Source organism: Rhizoctonia solani, chromosome 4 (assembly GCF_016906535.1).
Source record: "Rhizoctonia solani chromosome 4, complete sequence".
Taxonomy (NCBI): domain Eukaryota; kingdom Fungi; phylum Basidiomycota; class Agaricomycetes; order Cantharellales; family Ceratobasidiaceae; genus Rhizoctonia; species Rhizoctonia solani.
In genome coordinates, this window is record NC_057373.1 from 543,290 (window position 1) to 559,087 (window position 15,798).

At 48.7% G+C, this 15,798-nt stretch overlaps 6 protein-coding genes across 6 annotated transcripts; 3 read left to right on the plus strand and 3 right to left on the minus strand.

The window, feature by feature from the left end:
- Positions 1–7: 7 nt before the first annotated feature.
- On the plus strand, positions 8–918 carry RhiXN_00145 (translocation protein Sec62; the record flags this gene model as incomplete). Its single annotated transcript, XM_043319964.1, has 3 exons — positions 8–131; positions 179–657; positions 712–918. The coding sequence occupies 3 exons, from the start codon at positions 8–10 to the stop codon at positions 916–918; spliced, it is 810 nt and encodes a 269-aa protein (XP_043178976.1).
- A 475-nt stretch (positions 919–1,393) lies between these two features.
- Positions 1,394–8,270, plus strand: RhiXN_00146 (cysteine peptidase C50; the record flags this gene model as incomplete). Its single annotated transcript, XM_043319965.1, has 25 exons — positions 1,394–1,804; positions 1,937–2,131; positions 2,185–2,390; positions 2,450–2,586; positions 2,645–2,781; positions 2,842–3,219; positions 3,279–3,729; positions 3,777–4,044; positions 4,091–4,184; positions 4,233–4,343; positions 4,403–4,469; positions 4,523–4,624; positions 4,682–4,792; positions 4,873–5,065; positions 5,122–5,275; positions 5,329–5,568; positions 5,617–5,841; positions 5,898–6,052; positions 6,101–6,168; positions 6,225–6,313; positions 6,369–6,462; positions 6,514–6,757; positions 6,824–7,446; positions 7,506–7,756; positions 7,812–8,270. 25 exons carry the CDS (start codon positions 1,394–1,396, stop codon positions 8,268–8,270), a joined length of 5,463 nt encoding a protein of 1,820 aa, XP_043178977.1.
- A 1,908-nt stretch (positions 8,271–10,178) lies between these two features.
- On the minus strand, positions 10,179–10,443 carry RhiXN_00147 (uncharacterized protein; the record flags this gene model as incomplete). The annotated part of the gene is made up of 2 exons (XM_043319966.1): positions 10,179–10,259; positions 10,315–10,443. The coding sequence occupies 2 exons, from the start codon at positions 10,441–10,443 to the stop codon at positions 10,179–10,181; spliced, it is 210 nt and encodes a 69-aa protein (XP_043178978.1).
- Positions 10,444–11,174: 731 nt separating this feature from the next.
- RhiXN_00148 (Zinc-binding dehydrogenase) lies at positions 11,175–12,578 on the minus strand (the record flags this gene model as incomplete). Its single annotated transcript, XM_043319967.1, has 7 exons — positions 11,175–11,351; positions 11,404–11,546; positions 11,603–11,955; positions 12,007–12,065; positions 12,125–12,310; positions 12,355–12,364; positions 12,421–12,578. 7 exons carry the CDS (start codon positions 12,576–12,578, stop codon positions 11,175–11,177), a joined length of 1,086 nt encoding a protein of 361 aa, XP_043178979.1.
- Positions 12,579–13,077: 499 nt separating this feature from the next.
- On the minus strand, positions 13,078–13,997 carry RhiXN_00149 (transcription factor IIB; the record flags this gene model as incomplete). Its single annotated transcript, XM_043319968.1, has 3 exons — positions 13,078–13,380; positions 13,444–13,871; positions 13,940–13,997. The coding sequence occupies 3 exons, from the start codon at positions 13,995–13,997 to the stop codon at positions 13,078–13,080; spliced, it is 789 nt and encodes a 262-aa protein (XP_043178980.1).
- Positions 13,998–14,081: 84 nt separating this feature from the next.
- On the plus strand, positions 14,082–15,779 carry RhiXN_00150 (Reverse transcriptase (RNA-dependent DNA polymerase); the record flags this gene model as incomplete). The annotated part of the gene is made up of 1 exon (XM_043319969.1): positions 14,082–15,779. The coding sequence occupies one exon, from the start codon at positions 14,082–14,084 to the stop codon at positions 15,777–15,779; it is 1,698 nt and encodes a 565-aa protein (XP_043178981.1).
- Between the last annotated feature and the right edge of the window lie 19 nt (positions 15,780–15,798).

The window sequence follows — 15,798 nt, forward strand, 5'->3', positions numbered from 1 at the left end:
CTCTACAATGGAGAACCAGAAAAATATTCCGAAAGAATTACTGGACGTTGTCAACTTTTTGAGGAGCAGTAGTTCGGGGATCAAGAATCGCGTAGGGGCGTTGAACGGAAAGAGACATGATTACTTCAAGGGTGGGTGGCCTCTCACACCCCTGTCCCTGAGCTTATTGTGTTGGCAGGCAAAGCAGCAGTCAAGGCCATCCTATCACCAGCCTATGGCAAACTGAAGAATGCGCCCAAGGTAGCCGACGAACAAGGGGCGGTCCAACTACTCCATTCGATCATCCCATTCACTTATTTCCTCCGCGTTGACCGCGGCGAATCCACCGGAGGGTCCAAATCCCCCAAAGTCATCCAAATCAACCCGATGCAGATGTTCAGTCCAGACGAGTACTATGTATGGCTCTACGAAGGATCCCAACTCACTACATATGTCGGAGGAGCTGTCATGGTCGCCATCATCTTTGCGGGTGTCCTGTTCCCCCTCTGGCCCAGCTCAATGCGCTTGGGTGTCTGGTACCTCTCGATTGCCGTACTCGGCTTGATTGGATTGTTCTTTGTGATTGCGATTTTGAGGTTGATCTTTTACGTTATTACCGTGGTGGTGGCTAGCCCTGGTATCTGGGTGTTCCCGCAATTATTTGCGGATGTCGGATTTGTGAGTTGGCTTGTTTGTTGAGTAAATGGTGTGATTGATTTATGGTTATTGCAGGTCGAGTCGTTTATTCCTCTCTGGGAATGGGATATCCCCAAGAAGAAGAAGAGCAAAAAGAGCAAGGAGGCTAAAGAGGGCAAGAAAGCCAAGGGTGCTTCAGCGTCGAATGGCATACAGGTTCCGATTATCGAGGCCAGCTCTACCGCATTGCCTGCAAAACTTCCTAGTGCCAGAATCGAGGAGGTGCCAGATGAGGATGCTTAGATTGGTCAAACTAGGCGGCGGGGAAGGGGAGGAGAGACTAGGGCGCATTAAATTTATCAAAAGCGCATAGAGACGGAGAGCTATTTCGTTTTGCCGTACGTCGGACCTAGGTTATTTTTTGGCTGTACAGTATTGTTTTCTGTTTTATATGCAACAGCTGTAAATGGCAAGATCGGGCGAGAGTGTGCCACGTTGAGATATTAGACTGTTGCGGGTTCGTCGCCAAGTCTTGGTTCGAGTGGCTAAATTTGCCAACGAGTGAGGTGGCTACATCTCATTCGCTGGGCTGAACCCGAATGGGGTAGGCAGCTTGGTATGCAAGCCTCGTCGCCAGTCTGTATATTTACACGCCTCTTTGTGATCCCATCTGACTCTGTAAATTGAGCACACCCGCTTATGGTCAAAGGAGCGAAATTATACTCTCGTCACGGTCACGTGACATCCACGCGATCTCTCCTCTCTCCCTCTACCCGCGATGCCCCCCGCCACGCGATCCCACAAATCAGCAAAATCTGTAGCAAAAGTGGATGAAGTTACGGATGGAATATCTAATCTCAAACTTCGGACCAAGTCGACTAGTTCCAAGGTCGAATCGACAGCCAAGTCTGTTCCGCAAGAGTTACCAGCGGACAGATTACGCAACTCGATGGTTATTGTGAACGAAGCCTCTCAAACGCTCTCAAGTGCGGTCAAATCAGGATGGAAACTTGGTTCTGATGGGGAGACTGAGTGGTCCCTAGAAAGGATCAATAAAGTCATGGTCCCCGTTCCTGGAGCGCTTGTGACTTTACGCGCCGTGTACAAAGAGCAGGAAAAGGCTGAGAAATTGGTGGATGTCGAGAGAGCGGCGTTGGGTGTGGTTTCAAAGCTGAATGGACTGCGAGTGGTCAGTTTTTGTTTATTGTCTTCGTCAATGTTTCACTGAGACGTTTTGGGGGAGGAAAGTATACTCTTGCATTGGATTTGCTTGCTAATATACGGACGGGGATATTGTCCTTGCTCGGTGCTGAAGAGGCAGAGGAGCGACCCAAGTCTCGAGCTGCAAAGTCCAAGTCCTCAACGCCACAGACATCTTGGCCTCCTCCGCCTCCCCCGACTCCCCGACCTCTCGTCTTTACCAGCGCCTTCTCAATCCCTCCAAGTTGCGTTGGCCACTTATCAAGCACATTCTATTAAAGCTGTTCTATCTGGTCTAAACCACTCTCATCTCGAGGTATGTCTTGTTTTTCTGTGTTCTTTGGTAAATGCTAATAATGGTTCGTGAAGGAACTATACACTCTTCTCATCTCCCCTCAATTCACCCTTACACGCTTTCCCCCGCCACCAGGTGTCCTTCCAACTGAACAACTAAGCGCAATCTTTGTGGGAACATTTCAAGCACTGGCTGGGTCTGGGGCACTTTCTCCTCCCCTGCCGGCTCCTCGACGACCACCGCCACGACTGCGACTACAAAGAGTGCTAGAGCACCGAGCGTGAGCAGAAAGACATCCGGTTCTTCAAAGTCGGTCCCCGCTACAAAATCAGGCACCAGTCCAGAGGAACTCGTCCTGCTCGTTCGGAAACAAGCCTTGTTGATTTTGGCACGTAGCCCAAGTTTGGAGAAGGACACGGATTTGTTTTGGGAGCAGGCTCTCAAGTGGGGTGCGATTTATGTAAAGGGCATTTCTGGTGTGTGTCTCGTCTATGATGGTTATTGACAAAGTCCGACTTCATTTATGCACCTTAGCCTCTCCGACTCCCCCGTCTGAATCTCAAATAACCCAGACCCTCTCTTCGTTCTTCACGGACCTCGTGTCTGTTGTGTCTATCCGAGGTCCGAGGTTTGAAGCATTGTGCGAATGGTGGATTAGATTTGCCAAGAAGGTTCGTCGGTTTCTTCGATGCGAGGGGAAAGAAAAAAAGGCTAATTTAGCTGGGATACAGACCAAGGATGTAGAATTAATTGGAAAGATTAATGGGCTAGTTCAAGGGACCGACGATAGACCCAAAACGCCAACAAAAATATCCAGAACTGTTACAGAAATCGCTCACGCCGACATTAAACCCGCTACGTCCAGCATTCGGTCTGAGAATAGCACACCAGCTGCGTTGCTCGCCTCTTTGGATCGAGCATCGCTCTCCGCTACTCCTGAGGATATGCACACCGCCGCTGACGCCCTGCTTACTCTGTGTCGAAGCACTTCTGCTGACTCGTCTCTACCCCAACGTGTCTCGGATTTGAGAAAGGCGTGCGCAAAGTGCTGGTCAAAGGACAAGGAAGCTACGAGGAAGGTTGTCAAGGCTATTGTTGGCTGTGCAGTGGTGAGTCGTAACAATCTTGCTAAATGATATTAGAATTGGACTTGATAGGTGCGCGTTAGATTCCAGGTTTTCCCGCAGAAATAACGGTCAGCGCCATCGACGCTCTACTCACGCTTTCGAGGAACGAAATCGATGCGAGTAATTACGAGACATACGAAAAGGCCAACAGAGGGATCGGGAAGGCTCTCAAACTCGCCGAGGCATTCGCCGAACGGACCGATGCATCTGACCGAGAAGACCAACGAAGCACCCACCCGACTTTGCTCCGTGCGATCTCCAATACGGGCTACACGCTCGCCGGCGCGCTCTACAACGCTTCTCGGGCAACACAGGCGATCGCGTTCATCGAACAGAGCTGTCTAGTTGGCGAACGAGCTTTGGCGCTTGCTGATGTATCTGGAGGAAGCAAGGACAAGGAAATTATAGCGCTCCGAGAACATATGCCCCGTAGATGGGAACTCTTAGCCATCTGCAGGCTCAAGGCAACAGATCGCCGAGGCGCCGTCGAGGGTACAGTAAAGCACTCGTGTGGCACGTCGCTCTTCTTCCTCCCGAAGTGGCAAAACTGGACGACAAGACGAGCCATTTCATCTCTCAGTTGGTCGGAATCTCGGTCTCGGAACTGTTCGACCCCGAGAGCGTATTGCTTTCTCGGCTGTTTGCAAACTTGGATGTAGAAGAAAAGCTCGTGTGTCTTATGATGGAGCGCGTGGTCAAGGTTTTGGAGGATATGATGCACAAACCTGTTGCTCAGAAAGCTATGAAATTGGCGGCTGGAGAGTTGGGGAAGATGTGGGCGGATCGGCACCCTGTGAAACGTGCAAAGTAAGTATAACGAAGAGAGCATGGACAAAAGGCTGACCGGTAACAGGTTGTTGATCTCGTTGCTCAAGCATGAGTACCATACCAGTGGATCTTCTGTCAAGGTCTCATCCGGTGAAATACTCGAGCTCCTATCCTCAGATGTGCGTGACCCCGAGCTTGCGTGATCACAGGACTAATTCGTCCTATAGAACCTCAAGCAAGATTCTCGCTTCAAGCCTTACATCCCTGAATACATTGCTCAAACACACATATGGAACGCTCTATTGCTACACAAGTCAAATGCGCCGACAGCTGAAGTGGTAGCCCAAGCAATCGCCGGAAGCGAAAAATTGCTAGCCATGATTACCCTGTCGTTGAGCCTGTTTCGGCAAAAACTGCTGGCAAGCGGCCTGTTGGGAGGACTAGGTCTATTTCCAGGCGTGGAGGTAAGGCATCCAGGTATCACGCTGATTTAAAAAAATTTGACGATGGGTTCAAGGCAAAGAGAAAGAAAAGGAAAAGGAAGCAGCTCCTTCCAAGGATAAGAGTCTCTCGGCCCCTCTTGTGCTAGACGACCGGGGAGGATTGATCCAGTCTATGGGTAAGCGTCTTACCAATTGACTATCGAGATTTGCTAAGTGGCTTTCGGGATGGTTAGACATGATCGCACAGATTCTTGGACTTTTGAATCATACCGTTTTGAAGCTACAATTTTTGCATATTATTATTTGGATTTGTGAGGAGACAGATGTGGACAAGATGGTCGAAGGTATGTATGCATTGCCGGGCTACTTATCGGGTTTTAGTCTAACTGTTTGCTCTTCCACTTTGCCTGGTCCACTCCGACAGTTCATGTCAGGACATCGATCGATTTATCGGCGCAATATATTCAACTCGGACAGTTGGAAACGGCCATGAATGTACTTTCCCGTTCGAGCGAACTGGCCGAAACGAATGGTGTTAGAATCGGAATTCCAACCCTCGTTATGTTACGATTGCTTTATGCGGATGTTTTGGCGAGGTTGAGAAAAACAAATGAAAGGTTAGCCATGGATCATTTATTTTCGTCAACCCAAAGTGCTTATATTCAATTTGAAGCGCGAAACTATATATATCCGCACTTGAACTCTCAGAGCAAATTGAACCTGTTGAGAAGGGTGCTGCGTACATGGTCAAAACAGAGGCTAGGCTGCGAGCACTGCAACAGAGCGCTACAGCCTGCAGGGTATATGCGTCCATTCAAGCATCAAGGGTGAGCTTCTAATCATATCGCAACGATAGTACATCGCTCAGCCCGGCTTTTAGGACGACACAACCACCATGCTATTTGCGCTAATGCAATCGCTTAGACTCTGGAACCGTGCGATCGATATCTTACTCCGGCTAACTGAAAAAATTCAACCCAGTGCTCCTGCCGAGCCTGCCAATCCGTTTGAAGTGCAGAGTACTCTGGCCAAAGCGCCTACTCTGGACGAAGCGTCACAGGCCAAGAAGACCGTCTCACGCGGCGCGATAATGGATGGTGTACAGTGGCAAATTGCTCAGGTAAATTTCGACTCGTCACAAATAAAACATTACCTTATATATTCTTAGGGTCTTTTGAGAACAATATTCGATCTTGGAGAAGCGTATTCGTTACGAGGGTCAGTGCGGGAAGCAGAATACTTCCTTGGGCAGGCCGAATCATTGTCCGAGTCACTCCACGCGCCTCTTGGAGTTGGGCGCTCGCTTTTGAAGCAGGCGGAACTCAAGATGGCACGAGGGCTTTTGGATGAGGCACTCGAGACACTTGCGAAGGCGGAGGAGATTGTTGCAGATGTGAGCACATGCGCTCGATTCCTACCGACAACAGCTCTAATACCTTATTCGAATAGCCCATCAGTACTGACACTTCCTACTTAAACTATCTATTGGGACATCATAGGCAGAAGGAGGCTGCCAGTGGAGAGGACGCGTACGTCATGTACACTCAAGCACAGAATGTTTTGCAACAATTGGATGAAAACTTGAATAAGCTTCAAAGGCATAAGTAAGTATTCAGCCCTTTTTGTGTCAGGACCTTGGCTTAGGAAAAAAGATCCGTATCCAAGCCCACTGCAGATATCTTGGTACCTGATATTCAAGGCGTGATAATGCGAGAACAAAGTATGCACCTATTTTCACTCACGGTATAGAGTAATTACTGATCAAAGTCTATTTAGTCTGGCTGAGCCGAATTGGTGAGGTCCAGCCGGAAGAGCAAAAAGCGTTGGAAGATCTCGAGAAGCTACCACAAACGCTTAAGAGCAAGGTGAATGGATTTTGTCGAACTTTCTGGTCACTAACTAATTCCCCCCGCCCCCTAGTCTGAGCAAGCGTCACTCCTTGGTCGAATCGCATTGCATGAAGTGTACAGCCAGTTTAGATCTGATCTGTTCCTGAGTTCTTTGACTGAGTCTGGTAAGTCATAGATTATCAGCGATCCCGGATACCGCTGAACTATATGTAAAGCAATCGCCGTACCGATGGGGATGACGAGCAAGGACGCAGTATCGAATCAACCGAACCCTACCCGTGATGCCCTCGGCACTTTGGGAACAGCCGAACAAAACTTCTGGAAAACGCTCCAGCTGAGCGTAGCACAAGGAGATGTGACTCGTATTCGGGAATCTGCGACCAACTTGGCTCGAATCATGGCGTTCCAGTCTTCTTTGGGTAAACAGGGTGTCGAGGGTGCTGTTCTTACTGCTGCATTGTTAGGCATGTTCTGCCCTTGCGCCGGAGGGGTTTGCTTTTATTAACACTGCGTTCCAGATTACAGTAACGCAACCACACTGCGACGAGAAATGCTTGATGCCATTGCGAACAAGGACAAGACAAAACTTGGTGGGGATGACATAGTATGGCCCGCGATTAACGAGGATGGCATGCCTTGCGATAAACCCACTAAGCAACCCCGCGGATTGTTTGCAGCAGACGAATCTTCGGAAAGAGAGGATCTCGAGAGCGACGACGAGGTCATGAGGCAATACTGGGATTTTATAAAGGCAAAGTATAGCAGCCTCTCATTCGATGCTTCCATGTCTCAGCAGATCAATCTTCTGCCCAAGCATTGGACAGTTGTCACTATCAATGTTACGGACGATAAAACAGCGCTTATTGTGTCCAGGCAGCGACCGGATCACCAGCCCGTCATATTCTGTTTGCCTTTGGATCGGCGAGGGCGAGAAGGGGACGACGAAGAACAATTTAGCTACGATGATGCTGTGGAAGAGCTCACCTCCATCATTGAGACAAGTGACCGTATCACCCATGAAGGTGTCAACATCGAGGGCAATAAACAAGCCATTGCCGATTGGTGGTCAGAGAGAACTGCTTTGGATCAACGAATGCGAGAATTATTGGAGAATATCGAGTTTTGTTGGTTGGGAATTTTCAAGGCAAGTAATTTAATAGTATTCTTCGGACCCCTCTCATCGCAAGAAACCAGACTGCATTAGCAGTGCCAAACGTCCATAGTGCAGATACACTCTCTTTGCTGCGGGGTCGTTTGGATAAGGCCTTTAAGAGAAATGGAATTGGCGGTGATAAGACGAGTGCTCGCCCTAAACTTGACAAGAGTCTTCTCGATTGTTTCTCGTCGATCTCTCCCAAATGTAGGGACGAAGAGCTGGAGGATCTAGCATATTTTATTCTTGATCTTTATCAATTGCATGGAATATCTATTGCGTTGTCCGACGTAGATATTGATACTGTGAGTACGATGGGCGATATTCGGCTAATGCTTACCCTTCGTCCCACCCGTGAAGCTTGTTGTGGATCTTCGAAATGCGTTGGAAGAACACGCGCTTAAAACAGTTCCTCGTCCAACCCAAATAGAAGACCATCATATGTTCTTGGTCCTCGATAAAAGCGCCCAGCGAATTCCATGGGAATCTATTCCTGTCTTGCGCGGACGATCCGTCAGCCGTATTCCTTCAATCTCATTCTTGGTTGATCGGATTCAGCTTGCCAGGCATCGTCAGGGTTTACCCTTCGCCTCTCCGGACTCGAAACCGGGCACCCAGCAACTGGACCGCATTACTATAGATCCAAAACGAGTTCGATACGTGCTGAACCCCAAAGGCGACTTGAAACATACTGAGAAGCAATTTGGCCCTTGGCTCAAACGCATGACGAAAGAAGTTGGGTGGAGCGGTACTATCGGTAGGGTACCAACTGAAGAAGAGATGGCAAGATCCCTCTCAGGAAGCGATTTGTTCATGTAACTATTTTTTCCTGCCCGCTTGGGTACGCCCCTCACGGTTGTCTTTCAGATACTTCGGGCATGGAGGGGGAGAGCAGTTCATTCGATCACAGAAGATAAGACACCTTTCCAAGTGCTCTACTGCTATGCTCTGGGGGTGTTCATCCGGCGCGATGCGCGAAATGGGTGACTTTGACCCCATCGGAACGCCCTATCACTATATGCTTGCAGGATGGTATGTTGACTCATACGAAAGTCAGACGACGACTAATGTTTCAAACTCTCACTACCGAAAGCCCCACTCTTGTGGCTACCCTGTGGGATGTGACAGATCGTGAATGTGACCGGTTCGCGCAGTCTGTGTTCACTTCACTTAAGCTCGACAGTGTTGGGAAAACATCAAAAACAAAGACAAGCGTCATACAAGCGGTTGCGTCAGCTCGCGAAGTTTGCAAACTCAAGTATTTGACGGGCGCGGCCCCTGTTGTCTATGGCATTCCATTCTATTTATAACACGCATATATTCAGGCGTCCCATATGTTTTACCCTTCCGGTCCCTAATATTTTATTATTAGTAATAATGAATAACAACTACAATTTGCATCGTTTAGGATTCCTGCCTCCTAAATTCACTACTAATATTCCGCATATTGTTGTGTCCTACCATCCACCAAGTATCCGACATTCGCAGTCACACGTTGGCCACTGACCGTTGAGTCATACAATTTGTTACTTTCCTATGAATATCTTCGTATCGACCACAGCGCCAGTCATATACGTCTCTGAGGCACCAAATTGAGGTTGTGATTATCCTTTTGTTGGGTCTAACTCTAACTTCGAAGCTTCAAGAATCGACTATAAGGCGCCAGGCGCCTGCCTCTGCATTTGGCCGTTAGTGAGCCCACGTGCAAGCATGTCGTGCTTTTCGCCCGTCATGTCGCTCTGGTCTGACAATCGACTTGAGAAGCCTCCAGTGATAATTGCAATGCTGGACACTGAGCCCAAGTTCAACCCAAAATCCATTCAGAGGGAATAGCACCAACCAATTGCAGTGAAATGGCGAAGATTGCTGGACCCTTACAACCAGCCTCCAAAGGATTTCTCTCCCTTCCAACCGAATTACTCTCTAATATAATATCCTATCTCGCCCCCATGCAGATTCGATACGAGCACCTTATGATAAGCGCCTATTGTATAGGCAGCAGTTCGAATACCGAGGATTTTTTAGTCCGACTTCGTATCTTACGCGTCCTCTCACAGCTCTCTCGCCTATCGAGATTTATCTTTCTCCCAATTCTCTGGGAAAGATTACAAGTTTGTTTAACTTCTAAACCTGGCTGGCAATCGCATAGGTATATTGGAGACGCTCTGGAAAGAAAATGTAAGGGACTTTTAGCAAGCAAACATCTATGGTCATATGTTAAGTGAGAAAGAGATGGCTTGTTAATGATAACCGTTGACAAAATTCGTCCATACTTATACACTCTGCTTCAGAGTAGTGACAGTCACATTGCTCGAATTTTATAGTTCGCAAGTAATGCCACTATTTGTTCAGCTACTTTCAGAACTTCCAAATGTCCATACCCTTGAGATTTTGTATGTCACAAGCGACATCCCGAGTCCCGGATCTTTTGAAGCGCACTTCAGAGGATGTACCCTCCCATCGATAGAGAAAGTTGTACTACCGGCATATGCGCGCAAGATTCTCAGATGCTGCCCAAATCTGAGAGAAGTGACGTGTAACAGGGACTTAGGGGAACCTGGAGAACTCGTTGATACATTGATTCATATCGGCCTTCCTAAAATTGAGGTTATTCGAGGGTTCACAATCGGATCAGTTCCACTCAAACGTGTGTAACCGTTGCCTGCCTTGTAGTTTGAGCCATACATTCTTATTACATTTTTAGGTCTTAGCAAGGTCAGTCCGTCCTTAAGATGCATTCGAGTTAATGGCAGGGTGTTCACCCGAAGGAATCCGGTTGGTACCGCAAGACACAACCCGAATCTCAATCTAACAAGCAGTGTATATTGCGTAGACCGGGGACATACTTCAGCTTTCAGCTTACTCGGTGCTTCGCTCCCTTCGAGTAATAGAAATAGAGTGTTTTGAGAATAACAATCTCGACTTCTCCGTGAAGCTTGCCAGCGATGTTCTTCGAGTTTGTGCTGAGAACGAATCGGCCACGAAGAATCATCGGTCACGAAAAGACACAAGTAACACGAAAATGTCGGAGGACAGCCCCTCCAAATCAATTGACGAAGAGGTTCGATTGGTTCGTGTCTTGCGATATGAGTACAACACTATATATGGCCGAACTGCTTCTGATTTTGTGCCGGTGAAAGTAGAGGAGTTTCCTGTTAAAACTTAGCTATCACTCCCTTAGCTCTGTGTGTGTATGCGTCCATGGTAGTATTCTATTCTGAATCTTGAAGTTTCGGTACACTTGTAAATTATTCATTCGCTGATCCACATATCAGAAAATGCATATATATGCTTACGTTGACCCAACAAGCCTGAGTGTGTTCGAGTTCCGCTACGTCTACAACATGTACGTAGATATCTAATACACAAAACTAATTTCGCTCGAGATATCCTCCGTAAAGCCCATCCGAGGCTTCTAATTAGAGAAGGGGGAGTCTTATTGCTCTCAATTAATGTGCTACTAGTATCAACTACTTCATCCTATAAAATCATGGGCGACAGTCACTTAGCCCTTGTAATATCACATGATGGTTATACAGGCATATAGCGTAGAAATCGCGACCAGAAACCAGCTAGAGCCATAATCGGGCTGCTCCGCAGACAGAGAAGAGTCGCATAATGAGTAAATTTCAAGAATCTGAACGATACACATTGCTTGATTATACAGCAAAAAGACAAACACTTGTGAGTTGAAAGTACCACCGCAAACGCGTTGACATCCACTCAGTCAATTTTGATGATGATTTTTCCAAAGTGCGATCCGCTGAGCTGGTAGTCCAACGCATCTACCACCTCACTCCAACCAAACACACGATCAATAACTGGCTTAATCTTGTGTTTAGTCATGAATGCGTCCAACCTCTCGCACATTGCCTTGTTTCCGACCAGGATTCCGGCCATCTAAAAAGCTTGTTTACCACGCAGAATATAATAGTCGGACTTAACGACTTACCGAGGCCTGTCCGAATAATAACGTCATAGCCAGGTCATGGAGGGTCTCGCCACCTGGGTTACCCTGCGCAACAACGCCGATCACGTGTACGAAGCCTTCGCGTTTGATAGACTTCAGGGATTGCATGAGCGTGCCCTGTCCGCCTATCAACACCAGATCTGTCATTACAAGTAAACTACCAGTGTAAACTATAGCTCACCAACTTCAAGCACCTGCTCGACACCTTTACCTCCGGTCAGCTCTTTGACCTTGCTCGACCACTCAGGCACCTCTCGGTAGTTGATGATCTCGTCGACTCCCAAGTCTTTGTACTTGGCCGCCTTCTCCTTGCTCGAAGTAGTAGCAATCACCCGTGCTCCCGCCGCCTTGGCAAGCTGCGCGCCAAACACGGAGACTCCTCCGCTACCGAGTACCAGCACGGTCGAATCTTTGGTGATGGGTTGCTTTTCGAAGAACGAGTGCCATGCGGTCAATGCTGCACATGGGATGGTGGCAGCCTCTTCGTAAGAAAGGTGAGCTGGGATCGGGAGGAGAGTTTTAGCATCGAACACTCTATGTCATGTAGTGAGTGTATGCGCATTGGCTATCGTGGCTTCGGCATACCTGTATTGAGTGAGGCATCCGGTGGTGCCACCACCAACTGTAAAGAGCGTATGCTCGTCCTACCGTAACACATAGTAGTGTCAGCGAGCAGCTAAACTCAGATGTAAATATCGCGCACTTGAATAGGACCATCAAACCACGTTTCGAAGAACAACGAGTGCACTCGGTCTCCTTTCTTCCACTGCGTGACACCCTCGCCGACAGCGACTACTTCTCCAGCGCCGTCGCAAGACGGAATCAGCCCCTGTCCGTCAGGGCCGGTAGAGTATGGCCCAGGATATTGCTCCCTGCTAATGAGAATGTCCTACAGAATCCAGATTAGATTGAAGAATCGTGGGTGTACTTGACCGTGCATACCCTGTAAGTGTTAATTCGATCAGCAAGCTGGCCAACTGACCGCTTCGGGCGACGTACCTGTAGTTAAGAGCAGCTGCGTGTAGCTTCACTAGGACCTCTCCTTGCTTAGGAGGAGTGATTTTGACTTGACGGAGCTCGAGGCTCTTGTGGCCGTTCCAGCTCTTTTGGTCAGGCGGAAAGCGCCACGCCTGAGCAGTAGTCGGGATAGCAGACATATTGAGTGAGTAATAAAACTAGTAGTGGGGGGGGGATGTTGAATGCTTGGCTAAATGCTTGAGGGGAGCGGTGCTTGCGCACTTTTATATGACTGGGGGGGCCGGGGGGTATTCATTGCGCCCTGTCGTCACTTTTCAAATCCCGCTGGAAATTTTTGGATTATTCGTTCACCGTCATGACTGGAGATTGGTGGAGGCAGAGTATTTTTCGATCTTCAAAGTCGTGCTGATTAACCCATTGACCGTTGTTAAAAACCTCCAGACATTCTCTGAAACATTTACTCTAGGTGTAGTGATCTTATTGGTATGACATCGTGTGATGCGTATGGCTAATATGATGAAAGTGGAGGCCTCGATGACGGTACAGTAATAATCGGTAGGATGAACGTTCTGGAATATTCAACGATCGGGTGGAATTTATCCCAGTAAAAAGCCGTAAGTTTAACTACTTAACAAGCTTGTGTTATTTGATTCACGGAACCGGCGGCAGCGCACATGGCTAGCCGGTATACAGACCAAATTCCCAGGCTTGATTTGCGCTTCCATCAGCAGACCGAGAAAGCCATATGCGTCTTAGTCGACAATTGGCATGAACCTTCAGATAACTTGTGGAAGCATAGTTTCCCGAAGGGATGAGCGCCGTGTGTGGCTCATCGATTGCATAGGGTGCAGTAGCAAAGTGTGTGATAGCTGTTGCTAGGTTGATCGCAATAGTACGCCATGGGTTCGTACACCCTGGAGGCGAGATATCGAGGGGGACATGGAGAAGCGGTGGATCTAGTGCTTCAATTCGCGGCTCCTCCTTAAGTTTAAAGCATAAAACTCAACGCTATCGCTCAGGATATGACTGAACTCCGAAACGAACCTGGAACGTCGAACACCTAAGCACCCCCGCCCGTCCGGCGGTATCAACCAATCCAATCTCAAAGCTAAATTCACGTCCCAGGTCTCTGAGCTGCATATGCAGCCATTGGTGCGTTAGGCCAAGCGTTGCTTTGGATCCATCATTATAGGGCGGACAGCGGATAAATGTGGTTTGGATTGTGGGTGATTGGACATGGAGAACCACACAAGTCAAGTCGTGCGGTGAAGATTGATCACAGGAGGACTCTTGCTCGGTTTGCTCGGGAATCTGGATAAGTTGTACGCTTGCATCGGGCGGCGGCAAGGAAGTGTGGTCGTTCAGGAAGTGGATAACTGAATCTGCAGGGAGTGTGGGATCTACCGAAACCGAGAACAGCTGCAAAGGGTGGGTTCCAATCGAGGAGAACAGAGAGACTACTGGAGGCTGAACTGTTGAGGAAAACATAATATCCTGTAGTCATCGCAATTATTGCCGGTTACACGTGACACGGTAATACCGCCAACGAGACGTTGCTTGGGCTGCTGGACGCCCCGGCGGATGCCTCCGAGGCACATATTTATTGCGGCGACTTTAATTTACATCATCCCCTGTGGGCTCTCAACTCTAACCCTCACACGGTCGGCTCTACCAGTTCGGACATGCTTGCCGAATGGCTTCTCGCCAACCGGCTGGAAATTCTCAACTCTCTAGATGTCCCCACCCGAGTTGGACGTAGGGGACAGAGAGATTCAATCATAGACCTCACTATTGCCAACGACGCGGTTATTGAGGGAGGTTTAGTCTCGAAATGGGAATGCTCGGGGAGAGGCTCCCTTGGGTCAGACCATAACTGCATCACCTGGACCATCACAATCAACACTCCTTGCGACACTCGTAATCCTGAAGGAGCTTACCGACACCGCATCGACATTGCCGGTGAAGACGATTGGATAAAAGCAGCTACAACCTATCTAGAAGAACACCCACCGCCTCAGTACGCGTCGACCAAGGAGATCGAAGAGGGCGCTCTCATCATCCTCAAAGCTATGTCTACTGCTACCGAACTATCCATGGAGAAGGTCCTAGTGAATAAGGCCAAACCCCGTTTGGAATGGTGGAACAACCGATGCTCTCGGGCGGTTACAGATTTGGAAGACTGCGATAACCCGGAGGAACGCTCTGCAGCCCTTGGACGTCTACGATCGGCTATCCGCGGTGCCAAGAGATCCCGTGGCGACGACCTATGCACTAAAGTTACCAACCCCGAAGCTGTCTTCAAGTTCACAAACTGGTATAAAGGGAAACGTGAAGCCCCGCTACCCCCCCCCCTGACCGCCAATGGACTAAAAGCCACCCTACCCGAGGATCAGGCTAGGTTGCTTCGGGATGCATTCTTCCCAGCGACTGCCCCCCCTGCCGACTCATCCTCCCCACTTGGAATACCTCTCCACCCCACTCGTCCCCATCACGGTATCACAGTGGACGAAATCTCCCGGGCCCTCAACTCGGCATCTAACACGTCTGCCCCAGGAGCCTTTGGGACAAACTATTGCCTCCTCAAATGGCTGTTCAACGCTCGCCCGGGGATTATTGTGGATCTCTACAACACCTGCCTGGATCATGGATTCCACCCCAAATGCCTTCGCAACGCGCTTGTAGTAGCTATCCCCAAGCCACACAAGATCGACATGACGGCCCCCAAATCTTACCGTCCCATCTCGCTCCTTGAAACTCTTTCGAAATGCCTAGAGAAAATTATTGCCGCGCGTATCTCGTTCGAAGTTGGAAAACACAATCTCCTCCCTTATACACAATTCGGAGGGAGGGGCAACTCGTCATGTGTCGACGCAGGTCTGTCCCTCTCTCATGACATTCACGCCGCTTGGGCACAAGAAAAATTTGCCTCACTTTTAACGCTAGATATTTCTGGTTACTTCAATAATGTTAATCACTCTTGCCTTAGTTTCACCTTACGTAGACTCGGTTTCTCCAACTGCATGTGTAATTGGCTTTCCTCTTACTTCTCCGATCGTACCGCTCAGTTCCGTATTAATGATCATGTTACTAGCCTTTTCCCGATTTCTAATGTAGGCATCCCCCAGGGATCCCCTCTCTCTCCCATTCTCTCTTCTTTGTATTCCATACCTGTTCTTCTCTCGGTTCTGGACTCCCCAAATCTCTCGGTACGTGCCTATGTGGACGACTTCACGATTCTGGCCACCTCCAAATCCCGCGCCAGGAACATCCATCTCTTGGAGGACGCTGCAGAGGAAGCCTCGTCGTGTCTTCAGGCTCTAGGGCTGGACTTCAAGCTGGAAAAGTGCGAACTCATTCACTTCGCCAAATCAAATTCATAAAGCTTCGACAATATATTGT